General features: G+C 38.5%; 3 protein-coding genes across 3 annotated transcripts; all 3 read right to left on the bottom strand.

Annotated features, from left to right (window-relative positions):
- Positions 1 to 1,739: 1,739 nt before the first annotated feature.
- On the bottom strand, positions 1,740 to 4,708 carry LOC140998100 (blue-sensitive opsin). Its single transcript, XM_073468251.1, has 5 exons — positions 4,330 to 4,708; positions 3,237 to 3,405; positions 2,800 to 2,965; positions 2,454 to 2,693; positions 1,740 to 1,844 (listed from the first exon to the last, which is right to left on the bottom strand). Exons 1-5 carry the CDS (start codon positions 4,706 to 4,708, stop codon positions 1,740 to 1,742), a joined length of 1,059 nt encoding a protein of 352 aa, XP_073324352.1.
- Positions 4,709 to 5,794: 1,086 nt separating this feature from the next.
- Positions 5,795 to 8,888, bottom strand: opn1sw2 (opsin 1 (cone pigments), short-wave-sensitive 2). The gene is made up of 5 exons (XM_073467381.1): positions 8,498 to 8,888; positions 8,237 to 8,405; positions 7,980 to 8,145; positions 7,483 to 7,722; positions 5,795 to 5,896 (listed from the first exon to the last, which is right to left on the bottom strand). The coding sequence occupies exons 1-5, from the start codon at positions 8,874 to 8,876 to the stop codon at positions 5,795 to 5,797; spliced, it is 1,056 nt and encodes a 351-aa protein (XP_073323482.1). The 5' UTR covers positions 8,877 to 8,888.
- Positions 8,889 to 10,441: 1,553 nt separating this feature from the next.
- On the bottom strand, positions 10,442 to 12,197 carry LOC140997463 (blue-sensitive opsin-like). Its single transcript, XM_073467380.1, has 5 exons — positions 11,819 to 12,197; positions 11,555 to 11,723; positions 11,300 to 11,465; positions 10,958 to 11,197; positions 10,442 to 10,546 (listed from the first exon to the last, which is right to left on the bottom strand). Exons 1-5 carry the CDS (start codon positions 12,195 to 12,197, stop codon positions 10,442 to 10,444), a joined length of 1,059 nt encoding a protein of 352 aa, XP_073323481.1.
- Positions 12,198 to 18,254: the final 6,057 nt, after the last annotated feature.

The raw sequence follows: 18,254 nt of genomic DNA, 5'->3' as shown, positions 1-18,254 counted from the left end.
TTAACATTTACATACCTGTACTTAGACTCTGAAACGGTAATAAGTTTTGTACGTTGTGTTTTCTTCATTATCTTGGCTGTCATGTTGTTACGGAAGCCCTAAAGGGCCATGCATTCATGCATTTTATTTCCTCTCTCGAGTTATTATCTCGAAATAACAACTGCCGTTTAACGGGATAATTTTCTCGAGATCTCGAGATAACGAAACTTTGTTTTCCCGAGATAACAGGATAATTTTCTCGAGATCTCGAGATAACGAAACTTTGTTTTCCTGAGATAATGATATAATTAATTTGAGATCTCGAGATAATGACTGTGATATGATAGGCCTGAGATTTTAGAGAGTTATTATCTCGAAATAACAACTGCTGTTGACGAGATGACGGGATAATTGTCTCGAGATCTCGAGTTAACAAAACTATTTTTTCCTGAGATAACGATATAATTAATTTGAGATCTTGAGAAAACAAAATGATAGTGTAGTATATTAAATCATTGCAGGAAACGTCATTAAGTGTAGCAATGTCAGAGGAGCAGGAGCATATCGATCACCGCGTCACATATCTTTTCAATCAAGGCCTGACACAGGCTGAAATAGCATTATGCCTTGCTATTACAGATAATACACACATTAGTGTGCATAATCTAAAAAGACGTTAGCAAGGCTTCAGCTATGTCGGCGGCGCAATCTCAGTGAGCCTGAAGTCGTCGTTAACTACATAGCTGATCAGCTACGAGATCCCGGGCATCTCCATAATCTCAGGCCTATCATGTCACAGTCATTATCTCGAGATCTTGAATTAATTATATCATTATCTCGGGAAAACAAAGTTTCGTTATCTCGAGATCTTGAGAAAATTATCCCGTTATCTCAGGAAAACGGCAGTTGTTATTTTGAGATAATAACTCGAGATCTCGAGAAAACAAATGAAATTAACTCGTTATCACGGGAAAACGGAGGAAATAAAATGTATGAATGCATGGCCCTTTAGGGTTTCCGTAGTTTCTTGTCCTCACTGCTGATGTTTCTGAAACGTACAGGAGGGTCAAAAAGGCTGAGACCACTCGTCAAATTATTGTGCATGTGTTCTGAATGTAATGCTATTAAATACTTATTAATGATTAATAAGTATAATTAATTCATTAATATAGATAAGAAGGATAAGGATTAGGATTAGGAATTACTCAATTTAATACCACAGTGTTAAGTTTCAAAATATTCACAGGAAAATGATGCTGCTTGGGGGTTTTGTTGAACACCAAAATGAATCCAGGGATTGTAGACAGAGCAGAAATCTGTGGGCTTTACTTTGTCACAAGTAAACCCTGCTAATCTCACAAACTATCTGATCAGCTGATCCCAGAGTGTTTGCCCACAATGTCTGCGATTGTTTCTCAAGCACAGATGTAAGCTGTAAAGTTGTAGGTCAACTGTTTATTGATTCTCTGTTAAATTGCAGGTTGTATACATGCACATGCAGTACAACTTTTCAAACTCATTCACAAAAATGTCTAATATACTCTTATAAGTCTTTGCTTTCAAAGGCTGATTGAGTAAAAACTACTATGGGTTTTCAGTGACCATCTTCATATCTTGTAATAAAAATTTGATTTTTTTTTACATTTTTCTTTGCATATAACTCCTTATGTGTGACAATAATCAGTAACAATAACAATAATCCATTTGTCATATCATTTGTCCATTCAGCGCTATTTACAATATGTAACTTATGATTTTGACTAAGAAGGTCCGACCTTAGAGACTTCAGTGGTTGATGTAGTTGTTGATGACTCTTCATCATCTCCTCCGCTCATCCCCAGCATCTTCCTTATACATACACGGAACTGAAAGAGAAAAACAACAGAAGAACATTTGTGTCTTTATATTGTGTGTAACTCTGCAGGACAATTCTCGACACCATAACATGTCAAAACTGTTATTTCTTCCCATTCTGTTGATATTTCTTTTTTTTTCAATGTTGTAAACTAAAATTCCTACATATTCACCTTTGAGTCATTTTTTGCTTATCTTTTTATTGTATTGCAACTGATGTTGACAATACTTTGTAAATAGTTATTAAACACATGTAAATACAAATACAATAAATGTTTATAAACACCTAATTGTTTGTTAACAGTCAAGGAACTATTAACTAAAGTTTCATTAACTATACATTTATTAATGATGGTTATAATAAAGTGTTACCAGGACTGAAAATCTGAAGTTTTAATGTGGTATCAGGTTTTCCCTCCAAGGATGGAGCAAGCTTTGTGTATGTTTTTAAAGCCACCATTAGAGGGCGCCACTGGCCAGTGATAAAGTCCAAATAAAACAAGCTCTTTCTTGTTTTGTCACTCTGTTTAATCTCAGTACAGCCTCAGTTCAGTTGAGTGAATACAAAGTTACCCTCCTGTCTACAAATAGCTTTTTCATATCAGAGTGAATGAACAAACCTGTTTGTTGAGGAGGATGTAGATCATTGGGTTGTAGACTGTGGAGGCTTTAGACAGACAGGATGGTATGGTGGCCAGTCTCAGGTCGAAGGGTTGCCCCCGATTGTTGATAACCCACAGAGCAAAGGAGGCATAAGGCATCCAGCACACAAGGAAGCCCAGCACCATGATAACTACCATCCTGGTCACCTCCCTCTCTGCCTTCTGGGTGGAGGCAGACTCAGCTTGGGCCTTCGCTGCCTGTTGAAGAAGAAGTACATACATGTTGGTCTCAGCTCTATGAAATCAGGTGAGATATTATTCCTATCTGCAATCATACAATCAACCTCGTTAACTTGAGACCTACCGATTTCAGAATGAAGAGCAGCTGTGAGTAGCAGAAAACAATGGTGAAGAAAGGGACAGAGAAGCAGAAGCAGAAGAGGAACATCACATAGGATTCATTGTTATACTTGTTGTCGGTTGTGTACCAGTCTGGTCCACAGGAGCACTGCATGCCCTCTGGGATATACCTGGAGAGACAGACATGAATCAGTACTGTAGCCATATGTCATGTAGGTGCCTGTGTGGTTTGGAATTAGGGGCAGGGGATAAATAAAAATAAATAAATGTCACTCATTACCCTCACAAGAGCTCTCATATGAGTAAGAAAGATTTGTACTTAAAGATTATGGAATAAAAAAAGTCAGATGCAGAAGTTGTACATCTCAAAATAACAGGATTACTATAACAACTTTTAAAACCATAGAAACACTGTTGTGTGTTTGGTCTTTATACACTGACCTACTCCATCCAACCAGAGGAGGAACGGCAGCACACAAGGCAAAGACCCAAGTCATTGCACAGCAAGCGATAGCATGGTTCGGCTTGAAGACAAAGTTCCCGAGTGGTTTGCAGACCACGAGCCATCTCTCAAGTGCTACCACAGCAAGAGACCACAGGCTGACCATACCTGCAGCAAGACAGAAGAGATATAAAAGACTTACACAACAGTTGACAATCTTTTAAAGTTTGCGTGCCTTCATCTTGGTGTGAGCTATAGAGACACCTCAAATATTATTACTTGACAAGTGTAAGATCATAAAAATAGAATTAAGGACTATTTGAACATTGAATGCATGTCCTGTTACTGAGCACTGGTAAATCAACTGTCTTGGTGTAATTTGCTGCTTGTTTTATGTCTGTTCCTTGTTTCTTATATGTAAAATTTAATGTTCTTAATTTTAAGTTTGTTGCATGTTACTTTATGTGAAATGTTTTATGCTGCTGTCATGACCAGGACTCCTTTGTGAAAGAGATTTTGAATCTCATTGGGAAAATTCCTGGTAAAATAAAAACTCAGCTTCATAAGCGTGAAAGTGAAAGTTCAACAATTGAGCAGAGCCAGCATTGCTTTGAGATTGATGAAAAATGTACATCCCACTTCCTAAATCTACAGGAAACCAATAGTGAAGAAACTGTACAAGATAAGAAAGCGAAGTTCAGAGTGTTGTTCCTGGTTCAAACTCTAAAAACTAAAAATGCTCCAATTGCTGTTAAAATAAAATAAAACTGTTTTCTCATAAATATATATTGACATATATATCTTGACATGTAATACCATTATGCTGATGGTTTAACCACACAATTTAACATTATAGATTATTTTACCCTGGGACGACATGACATCATGCTATTTGAAGCTGTTTTGCCTGACAATTAAATCAGTACAGTGGGGTTGCAAGAAAGATCCCAGTTCCAAATAGGATACAGTTTTAATACAAGAGTACTTATGAACAATAACCATTGGCAAAATAAAAATAAATAAATAAAAGAATCATGCACACACTACAACACACATAAGCATCAATCTTGTACATCTGGTTAAAATCCTTACCACCAACAGTTGCTGTAAATCCTTCAATCTTGCACCCCAGTGGACCAAGAATCATGTATCTAAAGGCAAAGCAGTAGAAGCAGGTGAAGGAGCCCACGAAGGAGACGAGGAGGTTCGCCACGGCCAAGTTCACCAGGATGTAGTTCAGATGAGACCGGAGCTTCTTGTATTGAGCAGTACACGCGATAGTGATGGTGTTAATGGCTGTACCGGCTACAAATAGGAAAAACATGAATGCTGACATGGAATAAAAGATGCCAGGGCTCCCTAAGTGATCCTGGGGAACCAGGTACGGGCTGAGGGATGTGATGTTGTTGGTGTCCAGAGGGATGGGGATCCAGAAGTCTTCTGGGAACTCTGTCGGACGATTCCCCCTCATTTTTGTCAAATAAAAAAATCAAGGACTTCTCAAAAAGCTGTTTAAACAGTATTACTGTGTGTAAAACCACAAATAACTGACATCTAATTTCAAGTAACACTGATGTCCTGAGTGTCTTCTAACAGAGGGCTGTCTCTCTGATGGAGGGGTTGAATGCCGCATTTATAGGAACTTTGAATATTACTCCGGCTAAACATAATTGGCTCAGGAAGGGATTAACAACAAAGCTTTGTTTTACAGACCACACACGCACAAACCACACATACTTGCATTTGTGTACCTGCACACACATCCTGCACTCCTATAACAGCATGGGTCACATTAGAGCTAATATAGAGATAAGTCTCTCAGTACCAGAACTGGCCGGCTTCATCTCATTACATCCTACTGTAGAGCCTTTTTGTTCATCTAACACATAATCTGATCATCAGTGATGTTCAGGAGGTCAGTCACATGCATTTGGCCCTCTGTTGTCCAGGTTGTACCAGTCTACCTCACCTCACATTATATATATTTTTAAAGAAACAGTTTCCCTGTTTTTTAGAGGTATCCTAGTCTTTTAAGAGGAGATTAGGAAGTTTGAGAGTGGGAGTAATATGACAAAATACTGCCTGATATGGAAGCAGAAAGAGGAAATTATTGACGATAAGCCAGAAACCAAATAACGTGAGGAGGGAACATAACTCGAACAAATCAATTTAAGACCTCTGGGCTTCTGGAAACTTAGATTGCAACAGATTAGCAAAACTTCTTGTCACTGCATAGCTTTCTTTTCTCAGAAAATAATGACATACTTTCACCACAGGGTGTGTAAAAGCCTTTTACACAATCACCTTCATAAGGAAACTGTTAGTTTCCAAACTAGTGATTTTGATGTTTTGTAAAATCAACACCACACACACAATATATATATATGTGTTTGTAATTTTTATTTTATTTTCACTTTGCAGATAGTATGCTTTCTTACTTGAGTTGCAACATTACATATACAGTATACATCTTTTCATATGGCAAAATACTCCATTTATTCTTATTTACAATGCACAATCATTAGTGGCAGAGAAGTCAACAGTCACAGTGTTGAGTCTAAGCAGGTCCAACTTTGGAGACTTCAGTCACTGAAGATGTTGTTGAGGACTCCTCCTCACCTGAACCCATCCCCAGCATCGTCATCATGCACGAGCGGAACTGAAAGGGAAAAGACAGTTTGTTGAAGTTAATGTCATTGATGCTGTAGAGACAACAAGACAACAAAAAGTCTCTGCAAGACAGGGCTGCAACTAACAATTATTTTAATTATCGGTGCATCTGCTGATTATATATCATTATTAGTCAATAAAATGTCTAAAAATTGCTCATCACAACCTCCCAGAGCCCAAAGTGCTGCTTCAAATTGGTCTTTTGTCCAACCAACAGTCCAAAACCCAAAGACGCTTCATTTACTGTTATAAATGAAAAGCAGAATATCCTTATATTTAAGAAGCTGGAACTAGAAAATGTTTGACATTTTTTGCTTAAATTGAATGAAACAATTAATTGATTATAGTAGCTGGTGAATAATTTTCTATTATTCATTGCAGCTCTAGTGCAAAATCTGGCATCTTGCTCCTTCTTCTTCTCCATTTTTTTTTTAATCACCATCCATTTAGAGAACTGAGAGGTTAAAAGCTAAATGTGCACACTCCAATGGTTGTATCAATAAGGCCCCAGTTTTCAGTGGGATCATTTTCTACAAACAAAAACTTGTGCTATCTAAATATTTCTACAATATAGCAGTTCTAGTGGATGAATTCATGATTTAGCATTCCTATTTTTTATGTGATATAAAAATGTTGTAGGTATATTCAAATCAATATAATACAGCATTGACTTAAAGCCTCTGCACATCAAGTCATTTTGTCATTGTTTGGTCTGCTAAAAACTAAGAGGAGGAAACTTTAACATTATGTAACATAAAAAGTCGCACTCAAGTGCCTCAGACTAAATACACACAAGTACACAATATAATAAGATACAGTACATATCTGATGCACATAGACTATTTCAGCACATTTTCAGCCCCATAGTTTAAGGCCTCAAGGCTTCCATATCAGGAGGGGTAAAGTATTCAGATCCGTTATTTAAGTAAAAGTAGTGATACCACACTGCGATAACATCTGCAAGTAAAAATCCTTCACTCAGAACATTACTTAAGTAAAAGTATAATCAGTAAAATGTACTTAACATATCAAAATATGGTATATGATGTTTTGGACTAATGTTACTGAGGCATGAATGTGTATTTACATTTAACTGATGTCAATGTTTAAGGTTGAGCTTATGTAAACTACTTAATGTAACTGTACTGACAGGTTGTTGAATCTACAGCACTGTAGATTCAACAAGCCGCAGTCAACTTTTCATGAACTCTGAAAGCCAGCCCTATTTTCAGCTTTGTGACAATACATTTATCCACTAATCCAAGAGAGGTTTTTTTTAGCATAATAAGTAGGAGAGTTTTTCTCATTCCACTCACATTCAAAATCACCACAGTAGCACATTAGGAAATACATGTTTTTCACTGGAAAGGAAGTTTTTGAAAATTGCAATCTGATAAGTAACTAGTAACTAAAATTGTCAGGCGATGTAGTTGATTAAAAAGTATAATTAATGCCCTCTGAGATGTAGTGGTGTGGAAGTATACAATTGTGCAAAATGGTAAGGAAGAAATAAAGTACAAGTACCTCAGATTTGTACTTTTTGTAAAATTAATTTTTGTATTTTGTAAAACAGACCTGTTTATTTAAAACAACGTAGATAACTGGGTTGTAGACTGCAGAGGCCTTCGAAAAGCAGGAGGGTATGGTCGCCAGCCTCAGGTCGAACGTTTGCCCGCGGTTATTCACAACCCACAGGGCAAAGGAGGCGTAAGGCACCCAGCACACCAGGAAGCCCAGCACCATGACGACCACCATCCTGGTCACCTCACGCTCTGCCTTCTGGGTGGAGGCAGACTCAGCTTGCGCCTTCGCTGCCTGTTGAAGGAGAGAGGAGTTCTTACTAAGTCAGCACTTATACCAGTGGCAATTGCAGTGCCTGCACATGTACTATAAGTATTTTGGGATGATAGATTTGTTCTGATAAACTTCATCCTTCATAAGACATAAGAAGACGTGCATTCAAATATAAATGTTGCTCAATCTTGAGAAGACTTTTTTAGTGTCACAAGTAAAAAATTATGTCTTCTCAAAACTACATTTGAGCTCGATGTTGTTACATTTTTTGCCCTCACCATTTTCAGTGTGATGAGCAGCTGAACGTAGCAGAAGACGATGGTGGCGAAAGGAACAGCGAAGCAGAAGCAGAACAGGAACATCACATAGGATTCATTGTTGTATTTGTTGTTTGTGGTGTACCAGTCTGGACCACAGGAGCACTGCAGGCCTTCTGGGATGTACCTAGAAAGATCATCACAAAAGCATTGTGTGTGTATCCAGTTTCCCAGTTTTGAGATGAGTTTCAGCGGGCAGGTTGGTTTCTGTTGCTTACCTGCTCCATCCGAACAGTGGAGGAACTGAGGCAATCAATGCAAATATCCAGGTGAACACACAGCAAGCTATAGCGTGGTCGGGCTTGAAAACAAAGTTACCAAGTGGCTTGCAGATGACCAACCATCTTTCAAAAGCTACCACAGCTAGAGACCACAGACTGACCATACCTGGAATGACAGAGACAGATCATTTAAATCATTATATTCAAGCTCAGATTGAATTAGTATATTATTTCAAAACAGATACAGATAAATCTTACCACCAAGTGTTGCCATAAAACCCTCAATCTTGCACATATGCGCTCCAAAGATGAAATATCTGTTTGCAAAGGAGCAGCAGGCAGTGAAGGAGCCCACACAGGACACAAGAAGGTTCGCCACAGCCAAGTTCACCAGGATGTAGTTGAGGTGAGAACGCAGCTTCTTGTACTGGATGGTGCATGCAATGGTGAGGGTGTTGATGGCAGTGCCGACCGTGAATACGAAGAACATGAATGCTGCCATTGCATAGAAGGTACCCGAGCCCCCTAAGTGGTCCTGAGGCACCAGGAAGGGACTGAGTGCCGTGATGTTATTGGTGTCCAGAGGGATGGGTATCCAGAAGTCTTCCGGGAGTTCCATGCCGCGATTTGCCTTCATTTTTATATGACTATTGATCACAATCTTTATACTTCAAGAATACTCCTCGCTGATGTCTTCGCTCTACCCTATATCACTTATATCAAATAATAAGAATAAGGAATAGATGTTCAACAGGCAGACATGGAAGCTGTTAAGTCTGCATCCCTAACATCTCTGATAACAGCTCTTGTGCAGGACTGACTTTTATAAAGCCAGCCAGGATGCCACTCAGCCCCATTTAAACCTTAATGAATTCCATAATTGAATGATTGATTAGGGTTGTATTAATTGGTATAAGTCATTTAGTAGATTCCTGTCTTGGCTGCACTCCCATAATTGGCACACCAGCTTGGGAGAAGAGTTGAGGACAACCTCTGTGACCTGTTTTCAGAAAACAGTCATCACAAGCTGCAAATTTCATATTAAGTCTTATTGTCACTGGTAAATACACACACATTCATGTGCTAATGGTTGGGTTAGAGCATGTGTGATGCAGAAGATTGAGGTTCAGCAGGTCTTTGTAAGAGATTGCTGTTTCAGATGATGATCTGAATTATGAATATGAACGCTGATTGTTACACACATCCTGTCTGTTAAGAACCTCAACGCATAGGGCTCATAGTACGAATATCAAGATTTGATCATTTGTGAATACATACAGGTAACACACACACAAACATGGACATACATGAACTGTACCAATGTGTACACAGTGCACTGAATGATCACTTGTTTTTAACATCAAAACCTGGTTGAGCAGATTAATCCCTCTTTCTTCAGGAAGAGCGCAGCAGGTCTTTGCTCGCTAATCTGGTTTCCAATTACATTAAGTCTGGTAATCTCAGGCACTGTAGCCCTTTGTAATCCACTTCCCTGGTTTAACTCAAACTTTGTGTTACCTGTTTGGCATTTTGCCTCCTTCCCTGAGATTAAGGGGGCACATATGACATTGAGAACATAGTCTTGTTCCACAAGGTGCTGTTTGTGTTGAGTTGCCTCACACATGCAATCATACAAAACAGCAGTAATAATCTGGTACTGATAAACAATTTGATCTGAACACGTGATCATCACCTGAAGGAGTAACACTCAATATCTGTGCAATCCATTGAAGAACAACATCATCATGTGGGCATATTTATAGTTCACAAATGATCAGGCGCATGTGCAGCTGAATTATTTTTTTTTTTTTTGGGGGGGGGGAGATAAAATCATGAGTTTAAAATCATGAACAGTGACAAAAATAACCTTTGAATTTATCAGGAAAGGATGACTTACTTTGACAACACAGTTTGTGTAACTTATATGTGGCAGTGAAGGTGTTCCTTACAGCACAAAACCAATCAAAGGAAACAGTAGTCCGAACCAGTGAATGTGCTGCTTTCCAGAAGCAACAACATACACACACAAACATACATGTTTGTATATTTTTTTTTATTTTTCACTTTGCAGATTATTTATAATGTCAGTATCTTTTCCGTTAAAACATATTTATCATTTCATATGAGAAAACACGTACATTTATTCTTATTTACAATTCACAATCATCGGCGGCAGACAGGTCAACAGTCTCATTGTTCAGTCTAAGCGGGTCCAACTTTGGAGACTTCGGTCACTGAAGATGTTGTTGATGAATCTTCATCCTCACCTGAACCCATCCCCAGCATCTTCATCATGCATGAGCGGAACTGAAACACATCAGAAGAAAAACACGCTTAGAAATACATCTGTTCTTTTATGCTAAAAAAGCTAAATCGATTGGCCATCGAGCACCAAATTGTTATTTTTATGTTTAGCTTGTCAGGCTTCTACACTCCCTTTTTTAACAATTAAGCATGAGCTGTTTATACCAATGCCTCTTTGTATTTAGCAGAATTGTTGCTTTTAACTGCAGTTAGGTAAGTTGCTGTGGCATTTTCAGTTAAGCTTGCTGTGAGTAGATCATAAATTAGCAGCTTTACAATAGGAACAGCCATTAACTGTACTTCCCAGGTGCCTCCAAAACACAAAGCATATTAACCTGTCTTTTTGTGCATCATTTACACAGTGCCTGTCCATAACTGTAACGCATTTTCAACCTGACAGTACATCCAGCTGACCTGTTTATTAAGGAGAACGTAGATAACTGGGTTGTAGACTGCAGAGGACTTGGAGAAGATGGATGGTATAGATGCAAATCTCAGGTCAAAAGGCTGCCCGCGGTTATTCACGACCCACAGAGAAAAGGAGGTGTAAGGCATCCAGCACACCAGAAAGCCCAGCACCATGACGACCACCATCCTGGTCACCTCCCTCTCTGCCTTCTGGGTGGAGGCAGACTCAGCTTGGGCCTTTGCTGCCTGTTGAGTGAGAGGAGCGTTATGAGACTAATGACTTCTGGGTTCTGCATGTTTAGTGGTAGTTGAGCAGCAATGACACAATCCCTAGATTATTGCCCTCACCATTTTCAGTGTGATGAGCAGCTGAACGTAGCAGAAGACGATGGTGGCGAAAGGAACAGCGAAGCAGAAGCAGAACAGGAACATCACATAGGATTCATTGTTGTATTTGTTGTTTGTGGTGTACCAGTCTGGACCACAGGAGCACTGCAGGCCTTCTGGGATGTACCTAGAAAGATCATCACAAGCACATTAAGTATGCATGGCAACTTTGCAGTACGATCAGGGCAAATGTAAAGGTGCGTGTGTAATACTAACCTACTCCATCCGCAGAGTGGAGGGACTGATGCAATCAGTGCAAAAACCCAGGTGAACACACAGCAAGCTATAGCGTGGTCGGGCTTGAAAACAAAGTTACCAAGTGGCTTGCAGATGACCAACCATCTTTCAAAAGCTACCACAGCTAGAGACCACAGACTGACCATACCTGGAATGATATAAAGTAGGATTAAAACCATGTTTTAGCTCATTAAAACTCAAGTATCATAATCTTATAAATCTGTGTCTCAGAGTTTGTCTTACCACCAAGTGTTGCCATAAAACCCTCAATCTTGCACATATGCGCTCCAAAGATGAAATATCTGTTTGCAAAGGAGCAGCAGGCAGTGAAGGAGCCCACACAGGACACAAGAAGGTTCGCCACAGCCAAGTTCAACAGGATGTAGTTGAGGTGAGACCGCAGCTTCTTGTACTGGACGGTGCATGCAATTGTAAGCACATTGATGCCAGTGCCCACAACAAATACAAAAAACATGAATGCTGCCATTGCGTAGTAGGTGCCTGAGCCTGCTAGATGGTCCTGGGGGACCAGGAAGGGGCTGAGAGACGTGATGTTGTCCGTATCCAGAGGAATTGGGATATAGAAGTCCTCTGGGAGCTCCATCATTCGGCCGTGCTTCATTTTGTCCTCTATATAAATAACGAAAGTAACTAATAAAAATTTAAATTTGCCAGTGTCTCCTGCAGGTGCACTTTGTCTGTCTATGGCAGTCCATTAAAGAGGACTGCTAGTGAATTTATAGGGTTGCTTGACTGGACATTTACTTAATTGAACTATTGATTAATTAATTGCCTAATTTGATCAACAAATACAGCCCCCAACATTATTCAAGGCGATTAGATACCCGGGAAGCAAAGGAACACATTGCACATGTGATATAAAACAGTGGTCAGGAGCCAACACAGGATTCCAGGATATTATCGTATCCTGTTCCGATCCCATTACTAGCTAGCATTTTGGCAGAAAGGATGCAGTCGGAAAGGAAGAGCATTGTTTTGGATTCTGATAATCCAGTCATCAGAGCTATTACGACCGCTAATCACATTCAATCTGGCCTTGGGTAACCTGCTTGATGTTAGCATTAGGATGGATGATCTCTACCTTCGTTATCGTATCAGGATCAAGAAAGGATTACTCCATGTTGAGCGTGGCCCTCGGTACAAAGCATCTAAGGGCATTTCCATTTTTCCACATCAGAATTAGACACAAAGGTCATTCTTGATTTTGAGGTTAACTTTGAACTTCAGTTTGGAGACAGTGACGTGTTAAATGAAGTAAGGAATATTCTGTGACCATCTGCTTATTAATATGTGAAGTGGGGGCCGCCTCTGTGTGACCATATTGTAACTCTGATGCGAGGAGCTCTACATGTTTCTACTGGATATAAACACAAATTATATGCCGAACAAAAGCTTACATAGTGAGTAGAAAGGTTTCTCCAGCACGAACTGAATCAGACAGGTAATGCAACACGTGTACAGGGAATTTGCCCAATTTTCCTCCTCCATTTTGAAAGACCGATTAATAGAGGACTGGCACAAGAAGGTGAAGAGGAGATGCACTCTGAAAAATGCTGCTGCTGTGATAGAGTTAGCTGTTATGGAGGATCAAAACGTCCCCAGTAAACTAACTAACTAACTAACTAACTAACTAAATGAATAAATAAACAAGTATGCCATAAAACAAGGCATGTGCAGTCAATCTATGCACTCTCATGTTAATCAACCAATAAGAAAAAAGTTGACCTCACATAACACTTCATTTGCATAATTAAATAAAACACAGAAATAAACATGTTTGTGATAATAAAAAGAGGGAATAAGGGAAAATTGGAAACGGGAAAAAAATATGCACAAAAATATATTTATAAATGATAAATAAATACAAAAGCAAAATAAAACAGAAATATCAATTCATGTCAAATTTTATAAATGAATCAATACCTTCATATACGTTTTAACATATTATTTTTGGTGCATTAAACAGCATATTTATTGAGTTATTTATTTATCTCTCTTTTTGATTTTGGATGGTTCATTCTTCAATAAGCTATAAAGTTGCAAGGTAGACACTTGAGTGTTTGTGACGTAGTAGTATTATCATTACTATCAATGATGTCAGCCATCATTACTATTAATATTATTGTAGTAGGCCTATGTTATGAAGCAACAAGGTCTTGAGAGTGAGCAGGGTCAAATGGGACAGGAAAGCCAAAATGGCTCAGCTGGATAGTGATTTCCTGAAGATGTACATGGTTTGATTCAGCTCCTGGTCTCAGTATGTTGTCCGAAAATCTAACTGATATACACTTCAGTCTGTTAGAAGGTATAGTAGATTATATTAAAGAGAAAAAAATAATAGTGCCTTGAGACTACAAATGCAAAAGACACCCCTTCAGGCCTAACCACACTGCAACCTTAAATATCACTCTGATGAACGCTGTAATCATAAAGGCAACAGACTTTCAGAATAAAAGGTTGGTTAGGAAAACTAATATGACTGTAAAAACCTTGTTTCATTTAACAATATTTGAAATAGGTTTATGAGGTGGACAAAAACAACAAAGAAGTGGTTTTAACTATAATTGATGATTATGTTACAATGTTAACCTAACAGGAAACTTTAGGAAGGTTTTTATTCCTAAAAGTCACAAGTGAAAAAGAAAATCAGTCAATCATCAATATAGCAAATATTTGTACGTCATTGTCCAAATCTTCCTGTAGGTTATTGAGGATTTGCATATGACGCCATCACAAATAGGTTGAGGACAGAAGCATGTAGGATAATAGGCATTTAGAGCTGTAGAGTAGGAAAACACAGGCTCACAAGAGCATTAGGGTGGAAGTTTGTTCTCTTATCATAAACAGTCTGCCACTGAGTTTATATGGTATACATACACCACTACACAAATGTCAAAAGCAAAGTAAACAGTCGCCTCCACAATGACATCAGTCAGCGTCAGAGAGGTAAGTGGCTAACGAGCAAAATCCTTTATGTATATTTTTTGAGACAGGTGCTCCATACAGATCTGCAGTGACAAGTGGAGCGGGAACCATGTTTTGACTTGTGTATAATGATGATTAAATTGTTAAGACTTCTCTTTGTGCAACCTTGGCCATCTAGTGTGCTTTCATTTATGACAAATCCCCTACATCATTTGACTACATAGCCACAAAATGTAATCCAAACTTAACACTATATCACACAAGAAAATGCTGCTTTTAGAAAAAGCTGACACACTGATTAGCTGTGATGCCTATGGTGGGTGAAACCCTACATACACCTCCTCAAAACCCTCCACCTCCTGCTGCTATAATACTTGAACCATGCCACTTGTGAGGCTTAGCATCGTGATCTCTTTAGGCTTTCAATGTTCAGTCCTCCAGCCGTTTCCTAAGACTCTTACTGAGTATAAACCATTACAGGCAGCTCAGATCAGTGGTGAAGGTCAAGGTGTTTGTCTGAGATATACTGACCTGTATAACTCTGCTGTGCTCGCTCTCGCTGGATGACGCATGCACAACCTTGATTCAAATCCCAATAGGTTCAGTATAGGACAGATGAGCTACATTACTGTGAATTAAAACAAATGAATCTGGGTTTTGTTTTTTAAATCACCAATACTTGAATACGCGAATTGCTGAAAATGACAAGTGTGCCATGATGTCCAATCAGTCATAATAATGATAATAATGACTAAAAATGATTTACAGTAGAAGGTTTTAACTGTATAGACTGCTCACTCAGTTAAAGGTAAAGGTGCCCTATTTTTTTATGTATTTTTTTTTTAAGTTTCTATACTGCCTCCATTTCTGTCTGTAGACAGACTCACCCCAGGTTGCTTCGCTTAGAATTTTTCATCCACTAATCCAATCACTATCTCAATGACGTGACTAATGACTCTCCAATCTGTTTTTAAGACATCAGAAGAAATCCCTTTCCCACAGAGCATGTGAGAAGCACACTGACATGTTTTCACCAACTTAGTTTTGTTTATGCTTTTCTTGACTTCATCTGAAATCAAAACATGTAAACTATGTTACAAAATCATAACATAACATAATCACCAAAGAGGAAGAAGAGAAAGAGAAGAGAAGAGAAATCTCAACCAGATTTGTGGCAATGTCACACCCAGCGACCCAGCGGTGACCATTTTATTACTGACTCAGTGGAGTCAGTGGATCCAGGGACACACATCCACCAGCTACAAGACTGAGAAGGAGACAAAACTGTATGTGGCATGGTCGAAACACTGGAACTCTGAACATTAACATTACAACAAGCAGAGGAGGATTAAGGTAGTCATGGGCCCCTAGGCTATTTTTTATGTGGGCCCCCCCTTATGCATAATGCTCTCCCAGAAAAAATGTAATTTTGCACCATGTGTAACAGTGCAGGAGAATATTTGGCAAACATGATCCACATACACTCCAGTTAGCACACAGGTAGGTCAAATCTAATCGATGAGCTTGATTGGATGAGGTGACCCGTGTCTGCCCAATCAGTGCTGTTTTGTTTGTTTATTACCCCATGGACCAATAGAGGTCAATGAATTTTTCCATTATTGTACAAGTACCATAATTATACAAGTGTATTTAAATTTTTAAAAAATAATCTGACCAATTCAAGGACCCCTCCACAGGGGTGGAGCAGCAATTTTAAATGTGGGGGGGTTCTGGGGTAGCACATGAGCACCACAACCACCTTTGGCCCCTGTTTCAGTCTCCAAAACTAATGCGATGCATTTCTAGGTTTTCTTCACTAGGATATGCCAATAATATTGCATTCAAAATGTACATTACAGCACAACGCTCTTTAACCTAAGATATTATATATTCACAAGCAATCACATACCATGGTATTAAGAAATTAATGTATATGTCTTATTAAAGAACAAGTGTGAGTGAGTGAAATTGGCAAGAACACTGTGTTCCTCCCTCTTCTCTTGTGTTATCTCCCTCTCCTTCTCTCATGTTCTCCCCTTCTCCTTCTTTTGTGTTCTCCCTCTCTTCTCCTGTGTTCTCCCCCTCTTGTCTTCTCTCCAACTTCTCTCCTGTTCTCTCCCTCATCTTCTCCATGCTCTCCTTTGTCCTGACTCCTGAACTTCCCTTCCTCAGAAACATCCTACATAAAGAACTCAATGTTAATATTCCTGAACATGGAAGTGTTGAAATATTTTATGTAAACTTAGAACAAACAGCCTTGATTTTGATTAGGAAACATTCAATTCTTTTGTTGTTCTTTTATCTGCTTTTTATTAATTATTTTACATATATTTTGTTGTTCTAATCTGTTTTAACTAATCTTTCATCCTAGCCTTTATTGTACTCTATATTATTTTATTCCTCTTATTATTTAAGATTTTAATAGTTTTATTGCATGTCATTGTCTTCATTTCTATTCCTTTCTAGTTTCTGAGAGCAGTAACAGGGATGAGTTGATGTAGGAGATTTTCTTCATTGAAAAGAAGGTTTTAAGCTCCAACAAATAGCTTTAAGTTACGTAAATGAACACCTACATGGCATTAATGCAAGAATATGAATGTACTACCATAAAATTGAACTAGTGCATTTATGGATTGAAAGCTAGCTTTCTGTTTCCCTCCTGTCACATAACTCCAATTAAATGACAACTTGACTTGAAAAAGAAGTCAATCTTCTGCTGCCTCTTCCTGTTTGGCATTCCTAACAAAAAGAATAATGATAATGTTGAATAATATCAAAATCAGTGGCTGTCTCTAGAAAACTATCTGTCAGTTACCATTAACTTTACCTGGCTTGCATTAACTGTGTTTGCCACCTGGCTTGCTTAATATTAGCGGACATGCCACAAAGCAAGACATAGTTTAGTTATTTACAGACAAAATTCTACATTATTAACTAGTTAAATAACCGTTTCACACCTCTGCTCTGTTCGCTGTCTGCGGCAGCGAGTGACGGCAGCTCCGTGTTACATGTAAGTGTTTACTTTCCCGGGGGGCGGGACTAGTGGGTTTGGTCAAATGGCTGTGAGGGAAGCCTGTGCATTAATCCGCGTCTGACAACAAGCATGTTGTAATGAACACATTTTATGAAGTGAGAAAAAAGGTGACGATTGACCAGTAATCTAAAGTTTATTTCATGTTCTTTTCCGGTCTTTTGTTTCTACTAAAGGTAACAGAGGAGGGAGATATTTTAATAGAAGAATTACATTCCATAGAACTACATGTCACAAGTCCTTGAGCCGACCGGCTGGAAAATTCATCTATTGACATTTTTCATCTGTACATTTATTGGAATAGTGTATTATTTTTTCAGTAAATTAATCAGTATAGGCATAATAAACCTTTTTGATTTTTTTGATTCTTATTGATGAAGGATTGATCAAGTATTGATCAGAGTAATGGTTCAGAGTGCCCGTCTGATGGTGCTGTAGAGCTATGAGGCTGCAGCCTAATTGGGAAGGAATGTCATTCAATTAGGCTTTGAGCTGAGCTGCCTTGAAGCCTGACACAGGAGAAATTATACACAGCACGCTGTATGTTGCAAAGAGCATTGTATAAAACTACATGTAATGTTGTATTTAATTTTGTTTTTGATCATAAAACTTTCTTTTTAATAACCTTGCTTTGCTTTTTTAACTAGGCTCTATCTATCTATCTATCTATCTATCTATCTATCTATCTATCTATCTATCTAT

Source organism: Pagrus major, chromosome 6, assembly GCF_040436345.1.
Source record: "Pagrus major chromosome 6, Pma_NU_1.0".
Taxonomy (NCBI): domain Eukaryota; kingdom Metazoa; phylum Chordata; class Actinopteri; order Spariformes; family Sparidae; genus Pagrus; species Pagrus major.
This window is presented reverse-complemented; position numbering and strand designations above follow the sequence as displayed.

What these genes read in the sequence shown, in the direction of transcription:
- LOC140998100 (XM_073468251.1), bottom strand. Translation starts at nt 4,708, where the DNA reads ATGAGGGGGAATCGTCCGACAGAGTTCCCAGAAGACTTCTGGATCCCC. An exon ending in ATTTACAGCAACTGTTGGTG is followed by an intron (nt 3,406 to 4,329) that starts GTAAGGATTTTA and finishes GTCTTGCTGCAG; the next exon opens with GTATGGTCAGCCTGTGGTCT. An exon ending in CCTCTGGTTGGATGGAGTAG is followed by an intron (nt 2,966 to 3,236) that starts GTCAGTGTATAA and finishes CTGTCTCTCCAG; the next exon opens with GTATATCCCAGAGGGCATGC.
- opn1sw2 (XM_073467381.1), bottom strand. Translation starts at nt 8,876, where the DNA reads ATGAAGGCAAATCGCGGCATGGAACTCCCGGAAGACTTCTGGATACCC. An exon ending in TTTTATGGCAACACTTGGTG is followed by an intron (nt 8,406 to 8,497) that starts GTAAGATTTATC and finishes CTGTCATTCCAG; the next exon opens with GTATGGTCAGTCTGTGGTCT. An exon ending in CCACTGTTCGGATGGAGCAG is followed by an intron (nt 8,146 to 8,236) that starts GTAAGCAACAGA and finishes TGATCTTTCTAG; the next exon opens with GTACATCCCAGAAGGCCTGC.
- LOC140997463 (XM_073467380.1), bottom strand. Translation starts at nt 12,197, where the DNA reads ATGAAGCACGGCCGAATGATGGAGCTCCCAGAGGACTTCTATATCCCA. An exon ending in TTTTATGGCAACACTTGGTG is followed by an intron (nt 11,724 to 11,818) that starts GTAAGACAAACT and finishes ATATCATTCCAG; the next exon opens with GTATGGTCAGTCTGTGGTCT. An exon ending in ACGTTCTCCTTAATAAACAG is followed by an intron (nt 10,547 to 10,957) that starts GTCAGCTGGATG and finishes GATGTGTTTCAG; the next exon opens with TTCCGCTCATGCATGATGAA.